This window comes from Haemorhous mexicanus, chromosome 1 (genome assembly GCF_027477595.1).
Source record: "Haemorhous mexicanus isolate bHaeMex1 chromosome 1, bHaeMex1.pri, whole genome shotgun sequence".
NCBI classification, from domain to species: Eukaryota; Metazoa; Chordata; class Aves; order Passeriformes; family Fringillidae; genus Haemorhous; species Haemorhous mexicanus.
The window spans coordinates 35,811,777-35,835,830 of NC_082341.1; the positions used below are offsets into that span (position 1 = coordinate 35,811,777).

Sequence of the window (24,054 nt, forward strand, 5' to 3'; positions counted from 1 at the left end):
AATCTCAGGCAGAATTGCAGTCCTATTACCATACAACATAGAATTTTAGGAAGGTTGCCTGTGTAACCATTTCTTGTTAGGCACCAGTCTTATAAATCAGTGAATAATATACTTGCATACATCCATAAAATGTATCTATTTTCTCTGCATAACATTTGTTCAATCTGGCATATGGGAACAAAACTAGAATTATAACTCTGTAGCTATGATACATTCACACAAAGTGCAGTGAACAGCTAAATGGAGGAGAAAATTTTTGGGTATGTTTTCATGCATCTTGAAACATAATACTGTTGGTCTGATGTTCCTTCACCAACTATTAGTCAGCTAGGAACTGAAAAAGGATTACAGCCCTGTAAGGCTTGCTTGAAGTTGAACATGCATAAACTGATGATGATGTTGGACTGTTCACTTTGGGGTTCCTTAAAAGACTGACTGATTATTGCTAGGGGCAGGAAAATGGATCATTTAAAAAGGTTTGCTGGAAGAGCTGAAAGTTGAACTCCAAAATAGCTGTTCCAGAAAGTTTGGAGCTATGTAATAACAATAACATTTTGGAACTTTGTCATGGGTTTATAAGTGTATTTTAGTCTTGTCTAGTCTAAAGGTAGGTGACCTTTAGTCTAGTCTCTAGACATCTAGAGTTACCTAGTAGTGTTATACTAGGGAAAGTTTCTGATGTTGTGCTTGCTTTGTGTTTTCTGTATTGCTTAGAAATTAACCAGAAACTTTGGGAAAAACATAGACTGTAAGTCATAAGTCTTGAAGAGCATAGAAGATATTCTCTTGAAGTTTTCTGAATGTTTATAATCATCATTAAGAAGCTAATCAGGAAACTGTGGTATGTAAAATAAGGCTTTTAAAGATTTTTCAACACTGTGTCTTTTGGTGTTTTCTAATTAACCAGTGGGTAGGCTGTGTGCTCAAATGGTATCTTTTCTCTCTAATATACAGAATATAGACAAATATGTGAGTTAGCTGATCATTGGACAGGTCTGAAGGGTGGTGATGAATGGAATTATATCCATCTGGTGGCTGGTCTCAAGTGGCATTGCCCAGGGCTAAGTAAGGGCCAGCCCTGTTTAATATCTTTATCACTGATCTGGATGGGGGATGGAGTGCACCCTCAATAAGTTTGCCGGTGATGCCCAGTTGGGCAGCAGTGTCGATCTTCTGGAAGATGGGAAGGCTCTGCAGAGGGATCTGGACAGGCTGGATCAATGGGCTGAGGCCAGTGGTCTGAGGTTCAACAAGGCCAAGTGTCAGGTCCTGCACTTGGGTCACATCATCCCCAGGCAGTGCTGCAGGCTGGGGCAGAGTGGCTGGAAAGCTGCCCAGCAGAAAGGACCTGGGGGTGCTGGACAACAGCAGTTGAACATGAGCCAGGAGCAATCCCAGGTGGCCAAACAGGCCAATGGCATCCTGGCCTGTATCAGCAGTTGTGTGGCCAGCAGGACCAGGGCAGTGATTGTCCCCCTGCACTGGTGAGGCTGATAATGATTAGTGAAACAAGATATTAAATAATAAGCAAAGGAGTTCCTAACAATGGATAAAGAAACAGTGGCCAGCATTGGCACTTGGTTGAGAACACAAGCAACTGCTGAATTATACTGAAATTATAATAGGTTGCAGCCAATGTGAACCCTCTGCATAATGGATTTTCATTCAATTTGTCACTGGCAACACTGTCTTTAGGACCAAACCTCCTAAAATGGACTGTGTTTAAAACAAACAAATAACACGGAAATGGTTTTAGTTGTGATAAAAATTACCAATGGTACATGTATCACTAGCATATTAACTTTTCTTTTTCCTTTTGACAGTCCTTTAGACATTTTTAAGCCCTATCTATGAAAATTGTTCATATTTTACTGAGGAGGACCTTAGGGCCCTGCTGGATGAGAATCTGACACTTGGTCAATAATTCATCCTCACTGCAAAGAGGGCCAACAGTATCCTGTATGTGTTGGGTGAAGTGCTGTCAGCAGGTCTAGGGAGATGTCAGCTTAATTTATCAATTACTAAGTGCTCTTGGTATATTTGAGGCAAAAATTATGCAGGATTATCTATCCACGTGTAAAGAGTTCTCCAGTTACTGTTATCCTTTGAACAGATGTGCACTGAATTGTTTCAAGAATCAGTTATCAGTAAATGTGATTCTGAGTATCCTGAGGTTACTGACCTGTGGGAAGCTCAAAGCCCACTGCCCCTGAGGAGCAATGTCTGCAGAAGGCTGCTCCAGTCACCCTTGTACGAAGCTCTGATCTCTTTGAAGAAAATAAATCATTTGAGATTAGGGTAATCTGGGGAGGAGTCTTTTCTGAAATTTTAATTTCTGAAAGTTTAATTCAGGTGTTCGAACACAGATGAAAATGTGTTAATACAAGGAAGTTTCATGACTTTCTTGTGCGTATCTGTCACCTGTCAATATCTGCTAAGGGCACAGGGATGGCTGGTTTTGGTCAGATGCAGTTTGCAGCTCTCTTGGTAGAAAAAGAAGGTGAAGAGTACAGTGCTGGTTTTAAGCACTTCAGGCAATACATGAATTTCCTACATTTAAAAAAAAAAATTGTTTACTGCAGTGGGGATTTCAACACAGGTTAAGATCTCTTCTGAAACCTTTCCTGTTTCCTTTCAAAATTGCTGGGAACTTCTGTGGGAAGACAGAAGGTCATGCTCTGATGAGATAAGACTCTCTGGTGTCTTGCCTAGAAGAGATAAGGAATCTTAGACTGTGTAGTAGCAGAGAACGTTGTCTTTAAAGAGGCAGGTACTCTACACCTGACTTCTTGGAGTGGGGTTTGATTGATAACGTTAAACAACAAGCTTTTGTTTTTCTTATCCAGCCCTGGGGAGTTCTCAGCTGTGCTGGAATGGCTGCTAAGGAAATCTCAGGGAGAGGCAGTAAAGAGTTCAGATGTTTAGATCTCAGCATTATATATCTATTCCATTTAAGTGAAGCCAGAATGAAAAAAAATGTAGGGAAAAAATTGTTCTTTGGAAAGAACAATTTTGATGTAAAAATTTTGCATTGTGGAAAGCGTCAGGTGACACACCAGCTCCAGTGGGATTGTGTCTTGTGGGTTGACTTGGGGATTGAAGGAGGTGTGAACTTTTGATCTATGCTTTTTAAAATAATCTGAATTTTGCTGATTCCTTTTTTATTCCCAACTGCCTGGTTTTGGCAAGTCTATGGACTTTAGATCATCTTTAAATCTCCTCTTTTATCAGATTTATTTAAAATAAAGAAATACATTTTTAAAGTTAGGAGAATGTGTGTCTCTTATGCATTCTTAGATGATGTGATCCCTAGGATTATTTTCCTAGGAAACCATCTAAAACATAATATATGGTTCATTGGTAGCCCTGGAAACAGCCTGCTTCTGTCTCAATGACTTTTATCATCACGAAGCTTACTCTGCCACGATTTCCTTCCTTCTCATAAATCTTTTAAGAAATAGTTTTTATTGTAACTAAATGCCGTTGTGAGAAGTGTGCAAATACTGTGGTAGGGAAAAGATTCTGTATAAACTGAGACATTTCTGCTGTATTTGAGAACAGATCATTTAGCAGAGATATCTGAAGGTTCAGTTCCTTAACCTTCTGGAATGCTGGCTGAGCACTGGCAGAAGACGATGGGTATTTAAAAGAAGGGTATTTATAATAAATTTCTGAGGCCAAAATTTATTCTTTATTATGTAATGTGTGCAACTAGAACTGTTCTTAAAAAATGTTAAAGTAAATAATCCAGTGTAACAGGCTGGGACCAAACTGTTGTTAATTTTCTAAATTTGTAAAATTTGTCTCCTATTTCTACAGGTTTAAATAGCTAATTTGCACTTGGTTGGAAGATTGAGATAGAGTTGCAGCATAAAACAAGGTGCTGAAATAAGCATTCAGCATATATCGAATGAGAAGTTATCAAATGTCAGTGTGAAATAGTTATACCACTTATTGTTTGTTCCTTCCTACTGCACTATACTGACAGTTAAAATCCAGTGATAAGGAAAAACTGGCCAGCAACAAGTTGCTGCAAACGTGAATAGACAGTACTGTTAATATTGCCAGAATATTTTTGCCGTGTTTAGTTAACTTTGTGTCTCAGAGAATTGGTTGATTTATAGCATTTTCAATGATAATGCAACTATTTTTAGTTCAGGATTCAAAATGGGAAATAAATACTGAATTTTTTATTTATGTGTGTATATAGGTACAAAATGTAGTATTCAAATAAGTAATATTTTGGTTAACTTTTCAATTAGCCATTGCATCAAGTTAGTTCAGCAAATGATTTTCCTTTGGATGTATTCTTTCTGTTCTTAGTACAAAAATCTAAATCTTCCAAAGCAACATTCCTTTAATGGCACATCTGCTTCCTCTCACTTCTCATGCTTCCCTATTGCCCCTCTGTCATCTTAAACTTCAGTTCTATTGAGTCCAACGGGGTAAGTCATGTTGCAGTATGAATTTACAGAAACATGTGGAAATTGGTTAAAGACATGCTTTTAAAATGTTTTATATGCAATCTATTTCTAAACAAAAAAAAATTAAACCCCAAAAGTTTTGAATGTCAGGGTCAGTGCTTTTCATTGCTTTTTTTTTTTTCTTAGTCTTTGTATCCGTTAAACTATTCTAAGAATTCTTAAATGTATAAAATGTTGTTCCTTCAGATTTCATTATGGCATTTGAATGCTCACCTTTATTTTCAGGGTTCAAGTGTAAGTATCAATACTGAACACACTTGTCTGCTTTTGACTAGGTTTATTGGTGTAGGTGACACAAGGGCCAGCTCCATTTTTGGGGACCACACAAATTCTAAAGCAGGCTTTTTTTCTGGCATAATTCAGCTACTGGGAGGAGTAAGGCAGGTAACCAAAAGACACATTTGCAGATAAAACTGTGTCTGTTCTGGTACTTTTTCTGGTACACTGATGTCATTTACAGCTGGCATTTTCTTTACATTACTGTCCACTGTACAGGCAAACTTTCAAGTACAATCTAAATATACTCTCCACCACATCTTGATTAAACTATCAGCATTCTTTTGGTACACAAGTGGCTCCTGTGATACATTTTCAGTTCTGAGTAACAGTTTTAGGAAAAGAAAACATTTTTTTCACAAAGGTTTCCATGTTAAAGATGAATGTTCAAAAAATTTTAAAACAAGAAAATATGAACTATTAAAATAATATGTTTGGAAAGTGTTGTTTGACCAGTAGTTATAACAAAAGAGAAGTTGGAAGTAGGAAGCTGGAAGAGTGAGGGTGTTGACTGTAAGGGAACACTTCTAGTTTGTCTCTCTCTTGCATTGGAGAAGAATAAAACTTCTCCCCACGAAATCATTGAATCATTGTGAGTTTTCATGGTGGGTGGCTATAATGTTGAGATGAGGAAAATTAATGTAGTTTCTAAGGATTATCTGAACTTTCCTGCTTCAGCCTTTTCTTGCCCACCCCAGGCATGCACCTTTTTTCCTATTGGTTTAGGCAGGGGAGCCTTCAAGGTGGGACCCTGAGCTGATTTCAGAGGACAGGGATAGCTGTCAGCAGAATCAGTGGAGGCTTTGGTTTCAGAGTGAGCAGAAAGTAATTGAATTGGGAAAAAACAGAGGAGAACATTGTTTTGCTTCTGTGATTGGTTTTAGTTTTGGATATCAAAGGAGTTCATTTTTTGTGCTCTACACTGTAACTTTTTGAGTATATGTGGTGTGTAAGAAATTTAGAAAGCTGCATACAGGGTACTGAGATATGGGATGTGAACTTAGTAATGAAAGATTAATGATATTTCCCTTGTATGACTTAGTGGTTTAAAAAAGGAGTCTTGTTTTCCTAGTAATATTTTTTTTCCTCCACAGAAGACAGTTATAGTATTAACATATTTTCATTATTGCCTGTACCAAGTATTAAGTACAGTGAGTTCTAAAAATGAAAAGTTGGAATTTTTTTGCCTGCCATATTATACTGAAGTTTGAGTACACACTGTATGCTTAGTCTTCCTCCACCACTAGAAGGGTTACTAACTGTATTTGACAATATTTTAAAGTTCTTTCTCATACTTTTTTACCACCCCAACTCATATAATTCTAATTTATATTGATAATTTCTCAGCAGCTACTTGCTAAGATGCTGCTGTTGTTGTAGGTGAATATTTAAAAATTGTCTTCAGTGTATTTGCTCTTGACTCTTGCATCCTTTAATATCTTGGGACTGTAATGTCCTGTAGTGATACTTCTTCAGCATTCCTCTCAAGGAAACTTGTAGCAAGCAATCAAAATAGATCCCTTTAAAATACTAAAAGTCTGAAGAAACTGGTATACCTGCCAGTTTTTATTTGTTTAGTTGTAATTATTTGATAAAGCATGCTGGTGACTTTTTAGGTTTGGTTTGTCAAAGCTATGAACATTTATATAAATATAAAGATCTCCTGCCTTGCTTTTTATTTTGTTTGGGATAAACAAATACTTTATTTGATTTTTGTAGTCTCTCTCATGTCTTTCTGTTACAGGCATCTCATATTAAATATTTATAGTTCACTGTTCTTTCCTAAGTGCCTGTAACTGCTATGAATAATTAAAGAACTGAGTTAAGGGGGGGAGAAAGGCATTGATGTAGCATTCAGCATGAGAATTTCCTGCAATTTTTTGACAACTCTAAGTTACATACACCTGAAAATCAACAAGGAAAACAAGTCAGAAACAGCCTTATGTGGTTAGGAAAGGTGCTTGGGTACTCATGTCTTGTGTTACTAGGTGTGATAACCTAGTAAGTATTTTGTATCTTTATCATAAGAATTGTCCTTAACAATCAACAGCTAGTTATCACTGTGTAATTACTGTTGCCACCAAAGTAATAAGGCTGAAGTAGCAACTCAAGAATTTGCAAGATAATACTTGTTTAGCAAGCTGTAAGTTTCTAAAAGTTACAACTTTTGAATTTAATTTAATTCTGAATTGTTTGCATGAACTCTTTGTAGCATTGAACAGTTAATATTGGTAATAGTCACTCTCCTAATTGACAAAAAGGAACTTATCTCAAACCACATAAGGAGAACAACTCTGTCTGTGAAGTTCCCTTTCTTTCTTTAAAGTTATCTTGTGAAATTTGCTAGTCCAGTTAAAATTAGTCCAGAAGCAAGTCTGAAGACACCATTCATCAGTCACTAGAGTGATGAAAATCAGTTGATGAATTGAAAGCTGCGGGGCAGCGGTAATGATAGTTTTAGAATGAAAAAAAAATATTACATTTTATTACTCTGTAGCTTGAATGTCTGACTTGGAATAAATAACCTATATGTGATAATTTTGCTTCTTTGTTGTTCCCTGGAAAACACTCAGCTGCAGGAAAGCACACAAAAACACCAGGAGCTTTCCAAGAGAACAGATGACATTTGGATTGAAATTTGGACAAAATACATAAATTGACAGCACAGGTGGAAGAGAACATTTTGCCACATCAGGGAAAGTAAAAATGCATGATTTAGCCATAACATTGACCTATAAGGATGTGTGAAAGAACCATTCCTGTAAGTCAGATAACACATTTGTGGTCAATCTGCTGTATATTTTTTGTGAGCAAGAGATGCTGACAGTTAAGGGAATATCATGCAGACTTCCTCTTACAGTAAAGGAGAGACAGAGATAAGGTACTTTTCTGCTTTCTGACTAAGTTTTTCAATCATAACAAACACAATTATTTTTATTTGTTGGCTGCATATGCAGCATTGAAAATAAGAATCTTGTCTGCATGGAGTAAGGTGTTGTCTTCCATATTAGTGGTTTTTTATGTATTTAAATTTATGTAATTTCATGGAGTACACACCTGCAGTGGCATCCTAAGATGCACACTCCACAAGCTTGTTTATGTCAGCTGGTTTTGTCCTGGTTTGTTTTGAGTCAGGTAGGATAGAGTCTAGGCCTGCTATGCAGGAAAGTAAACCAAAGTAACTTTGTGGAAGTAAACCAAGTAAACCAAAGCCAGCACTTATGTCTGTGGGAAGATCTGGAAAAGCTGCTGAGAAGGTTTTCCCAAGAGTGGAAAAGGGTTGGGAGTCTTGAGCCAGTGCTCAGTCTCACCTCTTGCTGGAGATGCTCTTGGCTTCTCTTCCCCTATAATGCTGAAGGGCAGCAGCAGAGGAAGAGGTGAAGCAGCTTTCTGCAGAGACTGCATCTGAAATTACAGAAACCTTAAACATAGTTGAGTCACCCACATGCTGTACTTTTGCTTTAAAGGCTGACAGCTGTGCTGTGTATTTTGCCAATTCCATCAAATTGCTGTTTATGACTGAAACAAGAAATGGAAAAAAGCCATGCTTTCTACCAGTGGAACTAACATGCAGCTATGAATTCTTGAAGGGAATCTGATACTCAGCTTCAGACTGCTGCATATTAAATCTTGTAGATATGTCTTGATTAGAATGACCCTGAAAGTGTATCTTAGCTATAATGCTTGGGTACTTAAAATGGTTTTAAAGACCTGAGAACGAAAATGCTCAGGGTTTAAATAGGTGTGCATGTGTGCAGAATAGAGCATCTTGCTGGTTTTAGGGATAAATGTGGAAACTCAGAGCCTTCTTTCCTCCTGAACTGTGCTGAAATCTGTTGAACCTTTTTGTTGAGCCCATTTCAAATCCTTTAGTACCTTTACATGCAGCATCAGATTTGACATCTTCAGTTATTATTCAAGCTAAAAGCATCTGTACCTTCTATACTTTTTCTGATAATTGATGGCAGAAAAAAAAAATGGTTATAATAAATGTAAGTTTCTCTGCAGTAGTTAAAATGACCTGTTTGTCATAGTTGAAATATGATTTCTTAGTATGTGAGAAATTAGAAATCTAAAAGCTCTCTTCTTGCTTACCTAGGGTTAAAACTCTTCATGCCATCAAGCAATTTTTAATAGCTTTCTGTCAGTGCAGTTTCCTCAGTTTAAGACTCAGGACTTACTTAGTAACTGCTGTTTTTCCTGAATAATTATTGCAGTGTGTATGGCTTTGGTTAAGATGTTGGTTGTTTGGATCTGAAGTATGCATGTTTTGCTTTTATCAAGTTTGTGAAAATGGGATACCTCTTTTGCTCTGTTGGAAATGCTCCCCAGAAGGCTGAACTGCCACTGACTCAGTAACACTGAGAGCTGAGACACTCATGCCAAGCATAACTCAGGCTTTGGCTCTCTCAGTGCTCACAGCAGTCTGGGGAGTTTCCTTAAATGCTTCTTATTTATTTTCTTTTCAGATCAGACCTTTTTTCCTCTTTGCCCTGCTAATCTGTATTGGAAATTAACCCCTGAAACCAAATGACCCTTCATTTTAATTTTGTAAATATGCAGATGAACTCATACAAGAAAGAATGCCTCAATGGTGTTGGAATTTTGGTTTTGCTACTGTGTTTTAATGCTCAGATATAATATTATTTGTATACTATATCAATTGCAGAATTATAATGTCATACATAGTATAATATAATTAAATTAATAAATTATGTTATAAAATGATAGAATCCTAGAATGGTGTATCCTAGTAATTGCTGCTAGAATGCAAACATAAATGGCATCGTGGAACTGCAGAATGTGGAAGCCTTAGTTGCCACAGACTTTTTAAAATTTAGGTCAAAGTCAACCATAGCAAAAGTAGCTCCAAGTCCTTTTTTCCCAGCAGAGTAGGCAATATCAGATTTTTTAGTTTCTCTTCAAAAGAATAGGGAGTGGATTTATGTTAGAGCTGTGTGAGAAGGGAGCGACAGCATCATGTCTGTGGATGTCTTTGGAATATTTGTGGAGGAAGTGTCTGCCTTGAACTTGATGATCCTTGTGGGTCCCTTCCAATTCAGAATATTCTGTGAATCTGTATCTGTGCCATGGAGCACATGGAAGGCTCCCCTGTGACATCCTGTGAGAACACTTGAATAATGAAAAACCTGAGGATACTTGAGGCAGCAACATAAAAAACATATTAAAAGATGGTTTCTTTACTCTTGGTAGGCTGATCAAATGACTAAATAAGCTCTTCTGTAGGAAGTTTTGCAGAGAAAGCCTTTGGTCTAGACTCTGTTTGTAAAACCAAATCCTGTTATTTCCTGGCTCATTGGAGTCACAGTCTTTTGAGTTAAATTGCTGCTATAACAGCAACAAGGCCAGCACAGGCTACTGTTTTTCCCTGCTCTTTCTAATAGGTAGTGTGAAAGTGATCTCTCTCATGTCATTGAATCATAAATTTTCTGGTCCTGTTTTCTTCAGATGAGGCAGAACAAAATGAGCCCAAGAGCCTGAGAACCTCAATTCTATTATTTTATGATGTTGGCAGTTCTTTCTTATAGCTTGCCTTTATGTTTTGTATATTTTTGAAATTGTCTCTGCACTCTGTGAGGTGGACCAAAATGAGAGATTTTGTTTTCCCTAACAGAATTATGTTGGAAAAGACCTTTAAGGTTATTGAGTTGACCACAGAACCTAATGACATAAAACTCTGCTGTCAGTTCATGTAGCATCAGATTCCAATGGAAGAGTTTCAACTGCATTGATTTTAATTGAATTAATTTCTTGAGAAAAGTGAGTGATTCTGTTCTTTCCTCCAGTTTTTAATCGGTTCCTTGCTTCTAGTGGTTAATTTGAACCAGCTCTGATACTTAGCTGGTCACATAGACACTTGTTTCAGCTCACTACAATTGCAGAAAACTAATTTGGAAGAAAATAGATTTTTTGTTTCCTGAGGTAGTGAGGTGAATTAACTTACTGTGTGTTAGACAGCTGCTAATGAGGGCCTGAGGAGTTGAACTGGGGAGAAGGAAGAATGCAACTGGGGCAGGAGAAGGAAGAGACAGGACAGAAAATTAATGTTTTGAAGAGGGGCTGAAGAGATAATTGGTTTAACTCTATCATGAACCATGTCATTTGCTCATCTGAAATAATATAAGTAATTTTTGTTTGAATATTGAGCACCTGTGTCCATATTCCTTTAATCACAGAATTCATTTACTAAAAAAAACCACAAACCCAAACATGAACAAACAAACAAACCCAAAAAGACAAACAAAAAACCCCTCAACCAAACAAAAAAACCCAACAACAACAAAAGATCAACCTGGAATTGTTACCTATTCAACTAATCATAGTTTTGTTCCTCATTGTTATTGATAACATGGTGTAACAGGCTCTGGCTGGGGTCAACCCGTCACACATTAGAGAAATAAGTTCCTCTGCAAAGATTTCTGCAAACAACAGATATGTCATGAGTGCCAGTTTTTGGGGAAACATTTAAATGCTGAGCACAAATACAGTGATTCACAACAAGTGGGAGGACTTGTGTTTTCCAAATAGCTGATGTTTTTGTCTCTCCTCACATAGTTGTTGTTTCAGCCGAGGACTCTGCTTTGTTTCACATACAACTGCTGGGAGCAGCATGCAGTTAAACAGCGGCTGCTGAGTCTGTTGGACACAGGCTGATTTAACAGGTGCCATTTCTGAAGTGTTTGGGATCCTGTCAGCTGAGCTGCTGATTGCTTGGAGGGTTTTTTCTTGTTCTGGTTTCCACATGCTCTGGAAGCTTTGGGCAGCTGTGGGACAGCAGTAAAAAGGATGTGCCTTTTACTGAATCCGGGTCTCTGGGTTAGTAAGAATCTCCTGGTCATGGCAAATGGAAAGGTGCTGACTAGGAAGAGAGGATGCTTGGCTGGAAGAGAGAGGCTGAGTGGTGGCTGTCAGCAGATCCTTCTGCTGAGTTGTTGATTCCAGGAGAATTAGGCTGAGAGAGGGGGTATCGAGGACAAGGATGGTGAAGTGCCTTTTCCGCACCACCACCTCTCTCCTTCCCCCTCTCAGCTCTTTTCTCCCTTTTTCCCTGCATTCTTCCAAACAGGATTCTCACTCTGCCTTTAACTGCATGCAGCTTTTGAAATCAGTGCTAAATTCAGTTACCTGATGTTTTCCTTCCTTTTTTCCTATTGCCTCTTTTACACAAAAACTTGCTTAGCTTCTTTTATAATGCTGCATTCTGTGTTGCAGAATGAGTTGGCAGCTGCACACAGTTAAACTATACATAATATGATTTATTTTTTTGTACGTGTTGCCAAAAACAAGTGGTCCTGTTCATCATTGCTGTTTCAGTTACAGGTGGTTTTTTTCAAAGAAAACCCTAAAAATTTTTGTGCTAAAAATATTTATAAAGATGATATGATATTGACATTGCTTTTGTTGCTCATTTGCTCATGTACACTAGCATTTATATCTCTAAACCACAGGTGGAACCTTGGAAAAGAATAAGTTAAAGAACAAGTTACTGATACTATAATGCTTTTAACAAAATGCATTAAAAAATTAATATTTTAAAGTACCAACTTAAAGAGGTGTTTTTTTCCTTTGAGTAGACTTAATTATGTATAGACATGCTTCCTTAAGTATGAAGAAAATCTATAAATTTCACGGTTTTTGTTTTGAAGAAAAATGTTTAAGAATCTTAGTTAAATAAACAAAGCATCAATTGTGGTTTTTTTTAACTTACCACTTCCTGAAATAGGCTTGTTATCCATCATGTCTTCAAGCTAGGTGATTTTGCAATTACTGCTGAATTGCATTTGATGAAATCAGGCAGGTCTTGTACTCAAATTGGCTACATTAGTATTACATCTACTACAAAAAGAAGTCATCAATGAGTTGCATAGTGTCAGAAGAGTAGTACACTCTGTGTTCATTATGTAGGTCATCAGGCTGCCTGTTCTCATCATAAAGTATTGGATTTTACTGAAACTGTTGGCTACAAATGTACAGTAAATTGCATCTAAAATAGCTGTCATGCTGTATTATATGGAAGAATGGTGCAATTTGATAAACATTAAAACTACCAAACTTGGGTCTGGCCTTTCTTCTCACCTACTCACCTGTAGTTGCTCAGAGTGTTGGCACACCACTGGCCTTCAGGTTCACAAGCATGCCACTCAATTCAGAACTTGTATGCTAAAAAAAAAAAAAAAAAGGAAAGCTCTTGAGATGCTGTATATGATAACAGCCTTTTTACTACACCTCTGTGCAGACTTTTCTAGGCTGAATGGGTCACGTTTATCTTTTTTCTAAGCCTGCTTGGGATGAAGTAAGTAGGCATTCTTGGGGCTGTAGCTCCTACAGACTGTGTACCATCATTGCCTCAAGGTGTGTGAGTTTTCTAGAGGTTGTCAAAGCTCAGCCCTTGGCAATCAAAAATCCTGCAGTGAAGTGCTGCACTTTAGGGGGTGTGTTTTGTGTTCTTGTGTTGTGTTCTTATTTTGTGTTCTTGTTTCTTATGTGATTGCTTCGCCGGCAGAGCACTCAGCTGCTCGTGGGCTCTGTCCCCTCTGCCTGGGCATCTTGGAGTGCTCAGCCATGTGCTCTCAAGGCGGGCATGGAGCTGCCTTCCATGCTTTGGTGAACCTCTGGTGCATAAAAATGAATGGAAATTCTTTATGGTTAGAGCATAAACAAGTAGCAGCAGGACCTGTCACCTGGGGAGGTCTGTATTGAGAGGAAAAAATTCAGTGTTCAGGTCCCTGCTACGTGGACCAAATTTTGCATTCAGGGTCACCAAGTGAAAGTCAGGGACTTTCACTTCCCAGATGAGCACTCTGAAAATCTGTCATTGTGTCACTTCCTCTTGTTACTGTTGTCTTTTCCGTTTGAAGTCCTCTGTTCTGAAAAGAGCAGGTGTCTTTAGTCATGGAGAGAGGCAGGATCACAGGCACCCATCTCCAAAGTTTGCATGGGCCAGTGTGAGGACCATTCTGTACTGGCAGGTGGAAGGAGTGTCCTGCCCTGTGCTCCAGCTGCTGCCCCACACTTGCCACTTTGAGGGGGTTGGCAAGCCCCTGCCCTGGGCTGTGTTCTTAATTCCACTCAACCTAGTGGTACCTAAGCATCTTGGCAACTTGGTGTTTAAATATATTTTAAGTCCTGCTTCTGGGACATGATTCATTTGGGCATTTACAGGTCATAAAGTTCTCTCTCTGCTCCTTTCCTCTGGGAGATATTTACAAACCATACACTACTCATCATTTCCTCTATCATCCCGATCTGTGACATTATCAAATCTCTGCCCCTATCAGTACCAGTGGTTATTGGAGATGCCTTTTATATAATTTTATCATAAAGTTGCATAAATTAAAAGCATTGCTGTTCAGGAATGAGGTATATCTCTCTCAATGTCTGATTCAAGATTCTCTGTTGTCTCCAGAATTCTATTTTGTAGATAGTGCTGTCTTAGTCACACAGCTATTTCTTTGTTGGCACCTTGAGAGGAATAAAAAAAAAGTTATCATTCTTCCCTCCTTGTGTTTTTAATCCATTTTCTCCAGCTGTCTCTGTCTCTTAAGTGCCCCAGGTGACAGCTGGGATAATTTCTGTTTTTTAAACTGCTAGATGCTTTGCTTTCTGTTGCTAGGAACTTCTGGATAAACTAAACTCTCTGTGTAGTAGCTTGTAGTGGTTATGAGCAATGTTTCAAAACAGTTTTATCTGTGGTCTCCTCTATTCCTCAAAACATCTTGCAGGTGACCTTGGCTGGAGCATGAATAGTATTAGGAAATGTGTTGATGAGATGGTGTTGTTCTGGTTGCAGTGATTAGGTCTTATGAAGCACAGACAGTCTTTAGGGTAAATCCTGTAATGATGACAGGACGTGCTATAAACTGTAGATAGACATGGTTCTTCCTTGTATGAGAGATCTTAGAAAGACTGAAAGTTGTTTCAGCACAAAAAATGTAGCTGCTGCTTTGGACTGAATTATGCATCTGCACTGTAGAGTCAGTGTCACTTCCAGCATGTTGAACAGCAAGAACCCTGTAAGTCTTATGAATGCCAAGGAATCACTCCTGCGTTTGTTCAGATGCAGTTTTCTGATGTGCCATTCTTTTTGATTCAAGGCAGACCTGAGGCTGTGAGAGACTTGATCCAGTTCATGAATACCACCTCACTTTTGGGGCGAAATCCTCCACATCTTAGAGCAGAATAAATCTGTCTCTTCCATGCCTGACTATATTGCCAAGGCTCACAAATGAGTTTCACACACAGTTTGTGCACGCTCTATGCAATTGCATTCTCAGCTTGTGGAGTGAGGGTTTCTTTTCTGTGTCTTTTCAGACAGGTGGGTAATTGAGACAGGTGAATTCTTCTCAACAGTGTCTTTTGATAAAATATCCTTGAAGTTACTCTGATCGTGGCTTCCATGTCTGTCAGGATGGGGGCTTGCACTGGCAGTCTGGTAATTCAGAATTATTGATCTCTGGAGAAGCAAAAACTTATGAAGGGTGTTCTGGAGCTCAGAATGTTTTCACAGCAATTCACACTGTGGTGCTGGCTTTATATGAATAGTCTGAGTGGCTAGACTCTACCTTACAAAAATGAAGAGTACTGCTGAACTGCAAATTCATCTGGCAGGCAGGCGAAATAATTTTGCAGGTGATATATTGAATTGCTCCTCTGATCTACATGCATGAACTCCAAGCTTTCAGAGCTGGCAATGGAACTACCTGGAGATGGGCTTCTTTACTTCAGATGGCATCCAGAAATAGGAAATATTTTTCTTTTCCTTTGTGGTTCAGTGACTTGGATCAGATACAGCCCTGATCATAGAGAAAGGTGTAGACCTTTCTTCTGATTGTGGTCAGGTAAGATAATACTTGCCAGGCCTTGATGGTTCTGGTGTCAGCTGTCGCTCCATCAACAGTATTCCTCTCTCAGATCTGTGACTGAGAAATCTGGAGCATTAAGGAGCTTCAAAATGCTTAATTCCAAGCCCTGAAGTATCAGGCAGGAATGTTATTGCTCACTTATGTGGGACTGTCCTTTGCCACTTTTTCAGGCTAGGAGATCTAAATAGGTAGACTAACAAGCTAGGCTTAAAATAGAACAAAAATCTCTATAAGCAAAAAACACATTTGACTTCTTTTTTTTTTCTTTTCTTTTTTTTTTTTTTTTTAAGTTAAGGAAATTTGCTGTTATTTGGAAACAATCCTTATGCCTAAACTACATGTAATAAGATTCTGAGAGTCAACCCTGTGCAGTATCCATTGCAGGTGTTTGATCTGCAGCTGGAAATACAACAGTCCTCTGCAGGGTTATTCACTTTTACTGGTCTCTTGAGAACTTGAACAAAGCAAATTCTGCTGTCATTAAAGGTGCAAGAATAGTATGGTTGATTAATTTTCTCAAACACAGAACATCAAATATTAAGGCTGCTCACTTTACTAATCATTGTTTTCAGTGAAAGACTTCTCAGATGCTTATAAATGAAATTACAAAACCAGGACTCTGCATTTTTAATTTAGTGAAATAAAACATACAGCATGTGTGTACTGAGCTGGAAATGCATTTTGTAATGGGTGGTTTTTATTTGAACATCTGTTCAGCATAGCAATCATTAAAAGTTTTCTTTCACTTTCCTTTCTGCCATTTAAGCAATGCTGATTTGCACTGGAACATACTTCAAATGGAAAACTGTTTCAGGGAATATAATTTTTTTTTTTTAGTAAAGCTGGAAAAGTAATTTTTTGCACTGTGCTAGTTTATAAGAAGAACACTTCTAATTAAGGTATCTAATACAAAAATATTTTAGTGCAAGTGTTATTTCAGGCTAAAAAGTAGCTCCTCAAGACACGCTGCTTTCAGAAGAAAAATCCTAGCATTTTTCAGTCTCAGAAAATGAAGATAATGAAAGCACACATTATTTCTAAAATTCAGTTCTTATGAAATTGATAGTACTTAAGTCATGTGCTGCCGATTTATTTCCACTTGCTTTAATTAATACAAATAGGTACAATAAAGGGAGCTAAATTACCTTTCCCCCCTTTTTTTATGCTTATGTATCCTTGTATACCCAAGCTGTCTCTAGTAAAGTAAGACCTCTGGGTTATTGAATTGCTTTAAGAGCAATGGTGAATCACTTTTGCTTCCCTTCCTGACCAGGTCATCTATTCAAGTTCTTTCTAGTGACATGAAGGCTCTTTGGAAACAGTTAAACCATCTCAGAAGTTCCCTTCTGAGTCACTGCTGTATTTTCTGAAGCTCAGAAATTGCAAAGCTGCATCTGCTCCAGTTCAGTTCCTTGTGTTTCAGTGCAGCTTCTTTAGACTGCTGTGGGTATTTTCCTGCTAAAGGGAGGGATGTGTGAGTGCTGTGGGCAACCTGTGGGAAGAGCATGGATGGGTGCTCTGGTTAAGGGAGCTTTGCATAAAGTGCTTCCTAAGTCTTGTATGCTTAGATTAGGGCCATGTCCTATGGATTTTATGTAGTTAGGACCGTGTCCTATGGATTTTATGTAGTTAATTGTGTATTAATGTTTCTGTGGCCCAAGGACCCTGTCAGCATGGTATTAAAGCATTATGTTCTGTACTGACAAGTTTGGCAAGCATCTATAGGACTGTATAAGGACTCAGAGAAAAGCTTGCTTCCTAGTGCCTTGACTTTAGAACCTGTTCTCTCTCTAAATAGAGTACAACTCATAAAATAAAATGCACATACATGTATGCAATAATACAGCATTATTATTTTGTTAGCATTCAAAACTAATATTTTTAAATTTTGTGTCCATCAAAAGTACTAAAAATTAACTCTGAAGTATTACTTATAGAGGCAAGAGCAAATATTAAAGCATTATTAGTATTTTGTGATGGTATCAGTAAGAATTTCCATCTTACTGGTCGTTGCACAGACTTCATTGAACCGCTTGATGAACTTCCAGCTTTAAGTTGAAGCCTATTTCAATGTTGAGCAAAATCACACTGACACATTATTTTTTTCTCCCTCCCCCCACCTTGTTTACCAGGATGGTACGAAACAGAAGCGAGAAAGGAAGAAGACTGTGTCGTTCAGCAGCATGCCCACGGAGAAGAAAATCAGCAGCGCCAGCGACTGCATCAACGCCATGGTGGAAGGCTCCGAGCTCAAGAAGGTCCGATCCAACTCCAGGGTGTACCACCGGTATTTCCTCCTGGATGCCGACATGCAGTCTCTGCGCTGGGAGCCTTCCAAAAAGGATTCTGAGAAAGCAAAGATTGATATCAAGTCAATCAAAGAAGTGAGAACAGGAAAAAATACAGATATCTTTCGCAGCAATGGAATATATGACCAGATATCGGAAGATTGTGCGTTTTCAATTATATATGGAGAAAATTATGAGTCGCTAGATCTGGTTGCTAACTCAGCAGACGTTGCAAATATTTGGGTTACTGGCTTAAGATACCTGATTTCTTATGGAAAACATACTCTAGATATGTTAGGAACTACTCAAGATAATATGCGGACTTCGTGGCTTTCACAAATGTTCAGTGAATCAGATGTAGATAATTTGGGACATATACCCCTATGTAATGCTGTACAATTTATCAAAGACTTAAACCCTGGTTTAAAAACTAATAAAATTGAATTAAAATTCAAGGAGTTACATAGATCCAGGGAAAAAGCTGGTACTGAAGTAACAAAAGAAGAATTTATTGAAGTTTTTCATGAGCTTTGTACCAGACCTGAAATCTATTTCCTGTTAGTTCAGTTTTCAAGCAATAAAGAATTTCTAGATACCAAGGACCTCATGATGTTTTTGGAAGCAGAGCAGGGTATGGCACAGGTCACAGAAGAAATAAGCCTTGAAATTATTCAGAAATACGAGCCAGCCAAAGAGGGCCAGGAAAAGGGTTGTCTTTCTATAGATGGGTTTACAAATTACCTTACTTCACCAGACTGCCACATATTTGATCCAGAGCATAAAAAAGTTTGTCAAGATATGAAACAACCTTTATCTCATTATTTTATAAATTCATCTCATAATACATACTTGATAGAGGATCAGTTTCGAGGGCCTTCTGACATCACGGGTTACATTCGCGCTCTTAAAATGGGTTGTCGAAGTGTTGAACTGGACGTATGGGATGGTCCAGATAATGAGCCCGTGATTTACACAGGGCATACAATGACATCACAAATTGTCTTCCGTAGTGTGATTGACATTATTAACAAGTATGCCTTTTTTGCTTCAGAATACCCTCTTATTTTGTGTTTAGAAAATCATTGTTCTATTAAGCAGCAGAAAGTGATGGTACAGCACATGAAGAAAATTTTGGGGGACAAACTGCATACGCAGTCTCCAAACATTGAAGAGTCTTATCTACCATCACCGGAATCACTTAAAGGGAAAATACTAATTAAAGCAAAGAAGCTTTCTGCCAATTGTTCTGGACTAGAGGGAGATGTTACAGATGAAGACGAAGGAGCAGAAATGTCACAGAGAGTGGCAAAAGAGGGGGTAGAGCAGCAAAACTCAATGACAGGGAAACGATTCCAGCTCTGCAAAGATCTCTCTGAGCTGGTGAGCATATGTAAATCAGTTCAGTTCAAAGAGTTTCAAGTTTCATTTCAGCTCCAGAAGTACTGGGAAGTGTGCTCCTTTAACGAAGTGCTTGCTAGCAAATATGCCAACGAAAACCCAGGAGACTTTGTAAATTATAACAAACGTTTTCTCGCCAGGGTTTTCCCCAGTCCTATGAGGATTGACTCTAGTAATATGAATCCCCAGGACTTTTGGAAATGTGGTTGTCAGATAGTAGCAATGAACTTTCAAACACCTGGCTTAATGATGGACCTTAACATTGGTTGGTTTCGACAAAATGGAAACTGTGGCTACGTCCTTCGTCCTGCTATCATGAGAGAAGAAGTTTCCTTCTTTAGTGCGAATACAAAAGACACCGTGCCTGGAGTTTCACCTCAGCTGCTTCATATTAAAATCATTAGTGGGCAGAACTTCCCTAAACCCAAAGGATCAGGTGCCAAAGGTGATGTTGTGGATCCTTATGTCTATGTCGAAATACATGGAATCCCTGCTGACTGTGCTGAGCAAAGGACGAAAACTATGCATCAGAACGGGGATAATCCAATTTTTGATGAAAGCTTTGAATTTCAAATAAATTTACCAGAGCTAGCTATGGTGCGTTTTGTAGTACTGGATGATGATTACATTGGGGACGAGTTTATTGGGCAGTACACTATTCCCTTTGAGTGTCTCCAGACTGGTTATCGGCACGTTCCTCTGCAGTCATTGACTGGTGAAAGTTTAGCTCATGCTTCCTTGTTCGTGCATGTGGCCATTACTAATCGAAGGGGTGGTGGGAAACCTCATAAGAGGGGCCTCTCTGTGAGGAAGGGCAAGAAATCAAGGGAATATGCTTCTATGAGAACATTATGGATTAAAACAGTAGATGAAGTATTCAAGAATGCCCTCCAACCTATTCGGGATGCTACGGATTTGAGAGAAAATATGCAGGTACAGTTTTATAATCAATTTATTGGTTCATGTGTGTGCATTTGTATTATGATGCATATGGAATACCTGCTTTTTTAAGTGTGTTGTATGTTGAGCTATTTGAGTGTAATTCTGAACAGCTCTAAGAATGGATCATGTCCAAGGAGCCTTTTAGGTGAACTCTCTTCTCATGCAACCTCGAATGCGCACGTGTATTTTGTTGAATGTGGAGTAGAAATATGACTCCAGTGTTAGAACTCAATCCTTATCCTATATTGTTGAAGGAATATTAGAGATACACTGAAAGAAAGTATGGCAATATTTTTGTTTTAAAAAATTAAGTAGGAATGTGGGAAGACTATACAACAGATAGAAAAGGGAGACTTTTAATGCTTATCAGAGACCTTATTTGTATGTCTAAGAATCTTTAGCATAGTTTCACCTAAGTTATGTTTTTCCTTTAGTCCCAAATAGAAGGCAGTACTTTCAAGAAAGATCCGTTTGCTTTCCATGAATCTTCCTAGTTATGTTAGAAATACATGGCATTAGCACTGAGGTGTTAGAAGGCATCTTCTAGAAGAAGTTGTCCTACTTTAGATGTCGTATTACTAAACATGTTGAATTTAGGGAAAAAGTGCAGTCTGAAGTGCTTTGTTTTGTGGAAGCCAAGAGATGTCATTTAAAAACGTGTTACTTGGAGATTCCAGGTAAAAAGTATTAAAATTGAGTTTTAAAGTTACATTTCATTAAATAAAACTTTATTTATTAACTTCTGATGGAATGCTAGTATTGATCAACAAAATTAAGAATCGTCATTTCAAATGGACTGACCTATCAAATCCCCTTAGTGTTATACAGTGTTAAAGGAAAAGAGATTAAAGGAAACATCTGAGACCTGATTCTGGATTTTAAAGGCACATCAGTGTATATAAATTTCCTTAATGAATAATATTATATTAAAAATATTCTAATAGTAATACAATTTTAAAGCTAATTTTATATGAGAGAAGAAATTAGTACATAATTATGCAGCTCTCCCATTCCACTTGGTATATAAATTTGCTGTTTTAAAATATAATTTAAAAACTACAGGGATGATACTTTGACTCATAAATGTTTCAAATTACAGGCTGCATGTAAAATGAACTTTACCTATAGTTAACCTACTGAAGGCTAGAATTCTGTAGAATGAAGAGTCCTGTATTTGAAGGTACTTTTCAAGGAAGAACTGAGTTGAGGAAGCAGTGAAAACAGAATTTTGTGTAGCTACATTAAACTCTTGAATGTGCATGCTGCAGTACGCGCTGTGTAATGATATAATTGAAAACAGACTCTACAGTGGGGTTTCTTTGAACAAGAGATATTAAAATATATTTTATGTATTTTATTCTGTCAGTTTGAAAGATGTGCTATCAACTAAATTTATCATTATCTCAAAATGCTATGATGAAGATATTTTAAGCACATAAGGGAAGATTAATTTTTCTTAACTTTGCTAACAGACTATGTCATGTGCACCATTTAAACTCCGTGTAACTAAGTTTTTACAGCTAATAAAAGCAAATAAACCACTCAATTAAAATAAGTATCGATTTATGCCAGGGAATCTGAGATTTATTTAATTTTTGTATTACTGAAATTTTGTGTTATAAATTGTAATGGTTTTTATGACCAATATATCCTCAGAAGCCAGATTATAGAGGGCAAAGCTGGTTAGTTTGATTTTTTTAATATAAGATGGAATAAGAGGAGAAAAGAAAATGTGCAGCAGCAAGTTTAATATTTTCTATGAATCTGTATAAGAATAGCCCTTTTTGTTTCTTTTTGTTCCTATATTACCATGACAAAAGCTGATGTCATAACTTCTTATATATTAATCACTGATGAAAGTATAATATGGGTGATTGAACTGGGGTGATGTTACATGTTGAAGTTACTTAATGGTATGAGGAATAGTCTCTGGATATAGAATTGGAAGTCCAAAGGCAGGAGTTACAGAAGTAGTACATTTTAGTCCTGTCCTGCCTGTCATTAATGAATATATACAATCCCTGGGTCCTCGTTAATTTCTCTGTAAAATGGTTGTTCATAATGGCTTATCTCAAGCCAAAAAGCCATGTACTTATCTTGAGCAAAATCTGTTTGACTGGATTTCCCAATGTCTGTCTCTTGAGCTGTGTAATTATTGTGTCATTGAAGTGTACTTCAGTTGCTAAAAGTCATTTCTGTTTCCTGGACATTTACTAAAAGTACACTCCTAAGTGACTGGGGAGGTGCAGTTTTGTGTTCACATAATTTTGCATGAATGTGCTGCACATACGTATTTGGAAGTCTGCTTTGGTATGTCATCTGATAAAGGAGCAGCAAAATATTTCACATTTGATTTCTGTTTGAGTTAAGGTCGGCATTATGTCTTCCTAGGGGACATGTCCACAAATGAGTCTTGCCATGCCAGCAAGATGGAAAGTGATTTGTATTAAAGTGAAAATTTGTATCAGATAGTCTGCCTGGGTGCAACATGTGAGAAAGGAGCGCTGAGCACATTTGTAACTTAAATATACCATATTTTTGTGTTTTTTTCCTTCAGGTACACAAACTCCAGACCTGCCATAGATCACCAGTTCCCATTTGGTACAAAACTCCTAAATTCTGTACAGTGCTGACAATATTCCCATCATGGAATGTCAGTGGCTACTTGGAGTCACACTGTATTTGTAATGCTGTAAACTTTCTTCAAGTTTAAACTTATGGCTTTATATTCTACCATTCTGGATATAAAATAGTACATAAAAAGTCTTAGGGAAAGGTACAGAATCAGTATTTAAGTTAAGGTACCTTAAAAAATTCACTTAAGTGTGGCTCTGTGATAGGAATACTTCAATAGTGGAGTGCTGGGTTTGTCATTCACACCAAATGGGAGCCCGCAGATCCACAGCACGTCTGGACTGTAGTTCAGGTATGTTTAAAGTTACAAATGTGCTGAATTCCTCCTTCTGCTTCACTTTGCTTAATTGGGACATTCAGCATCTAATTTTCTTTACTCTTGGTGGCATTTAAAAAATGTCTTGAATATTTTCAAGATATATAACCACTATGTTTTAGAATCTGTTTATTTCCATAGTTAATGTTAGCCGTGATAGAGAGGAGATATGCTTGTTCTAAATAGATGTTTTTTTCTGTGGCATGTACTGCATTCCTTGAATTTTTAACATTTTTGTAAAATATATGTGTAATATTGGCTGGTTTCGAAAAGCCAGTTCTTCAGGGAAAAGCTGTGGTAATTGTAGCACAACCATGGTAGCTCAGGTATAACAGTGAAATATTTTATCCTGAAATAACAAGACTTTAAATTTCATATTTAACTGTAAAGGAAACTCTTTCTTTCCTTTTTGCAGAATGCAGTAGTTTCATTCAAAGAATTATGTGGCCTCTCTCCTGTAGCAAATCTTATGCAGTGCATTTTGGCAGTGTCTATGCACTTGGTTGGGCCTGATAATGCACCCTTGGTAGTAGTGAATCTCAATGATCAGTATCCAACTATGGAGCTCCAAGGGATTGTTCCAGAGGTCTTGAAAAAGATTGTAACAGCATATGAAATGGTGAGTAGTTTTTTTGTGGTTGTCTTTTACTGTCTGAAAGACTTTTTAAATGTATATTTAATATACCGTACCATGCTTGTTTTAAAAGTAATTTTAACCAGTGCTTCATTACTTGTGCTTGGAAGTTATTCCCATGGATATACAGCAATGGTAGTGTTTTCATGCAGAGTAAAACATAGAGATTATTGATATACTGCATGCAAACACGTGCTTG

At 37.6% G+C, this 24,054-nt stretch overlaps 1 protein-coding gene across 1 annotated transcript in view; it reads left to right on the forward strand.

The window, feature by feature from the left end:
• Positions 1–24,054, forward strand: part of PLCL2 (phospholipase C like 2) — a 99,769-nt gene that overhangs the window by 36,895 nt on the left and 38,820 nt on the right. Inside the window, exons 3-4 of the mRNA XM_059845974.1 lie at positions 17,776–20,262; positions 23,637–23,840. Coding sequence (XP_059701957.1) covers positions 17,776–20,262; positions 23,637–23,840 — 2,691 coding nt within the window. The remainder of the gene's footprint in view (positions 1–17,775; positions 20,263–23,636; positions 23,841–24,054) is intronic.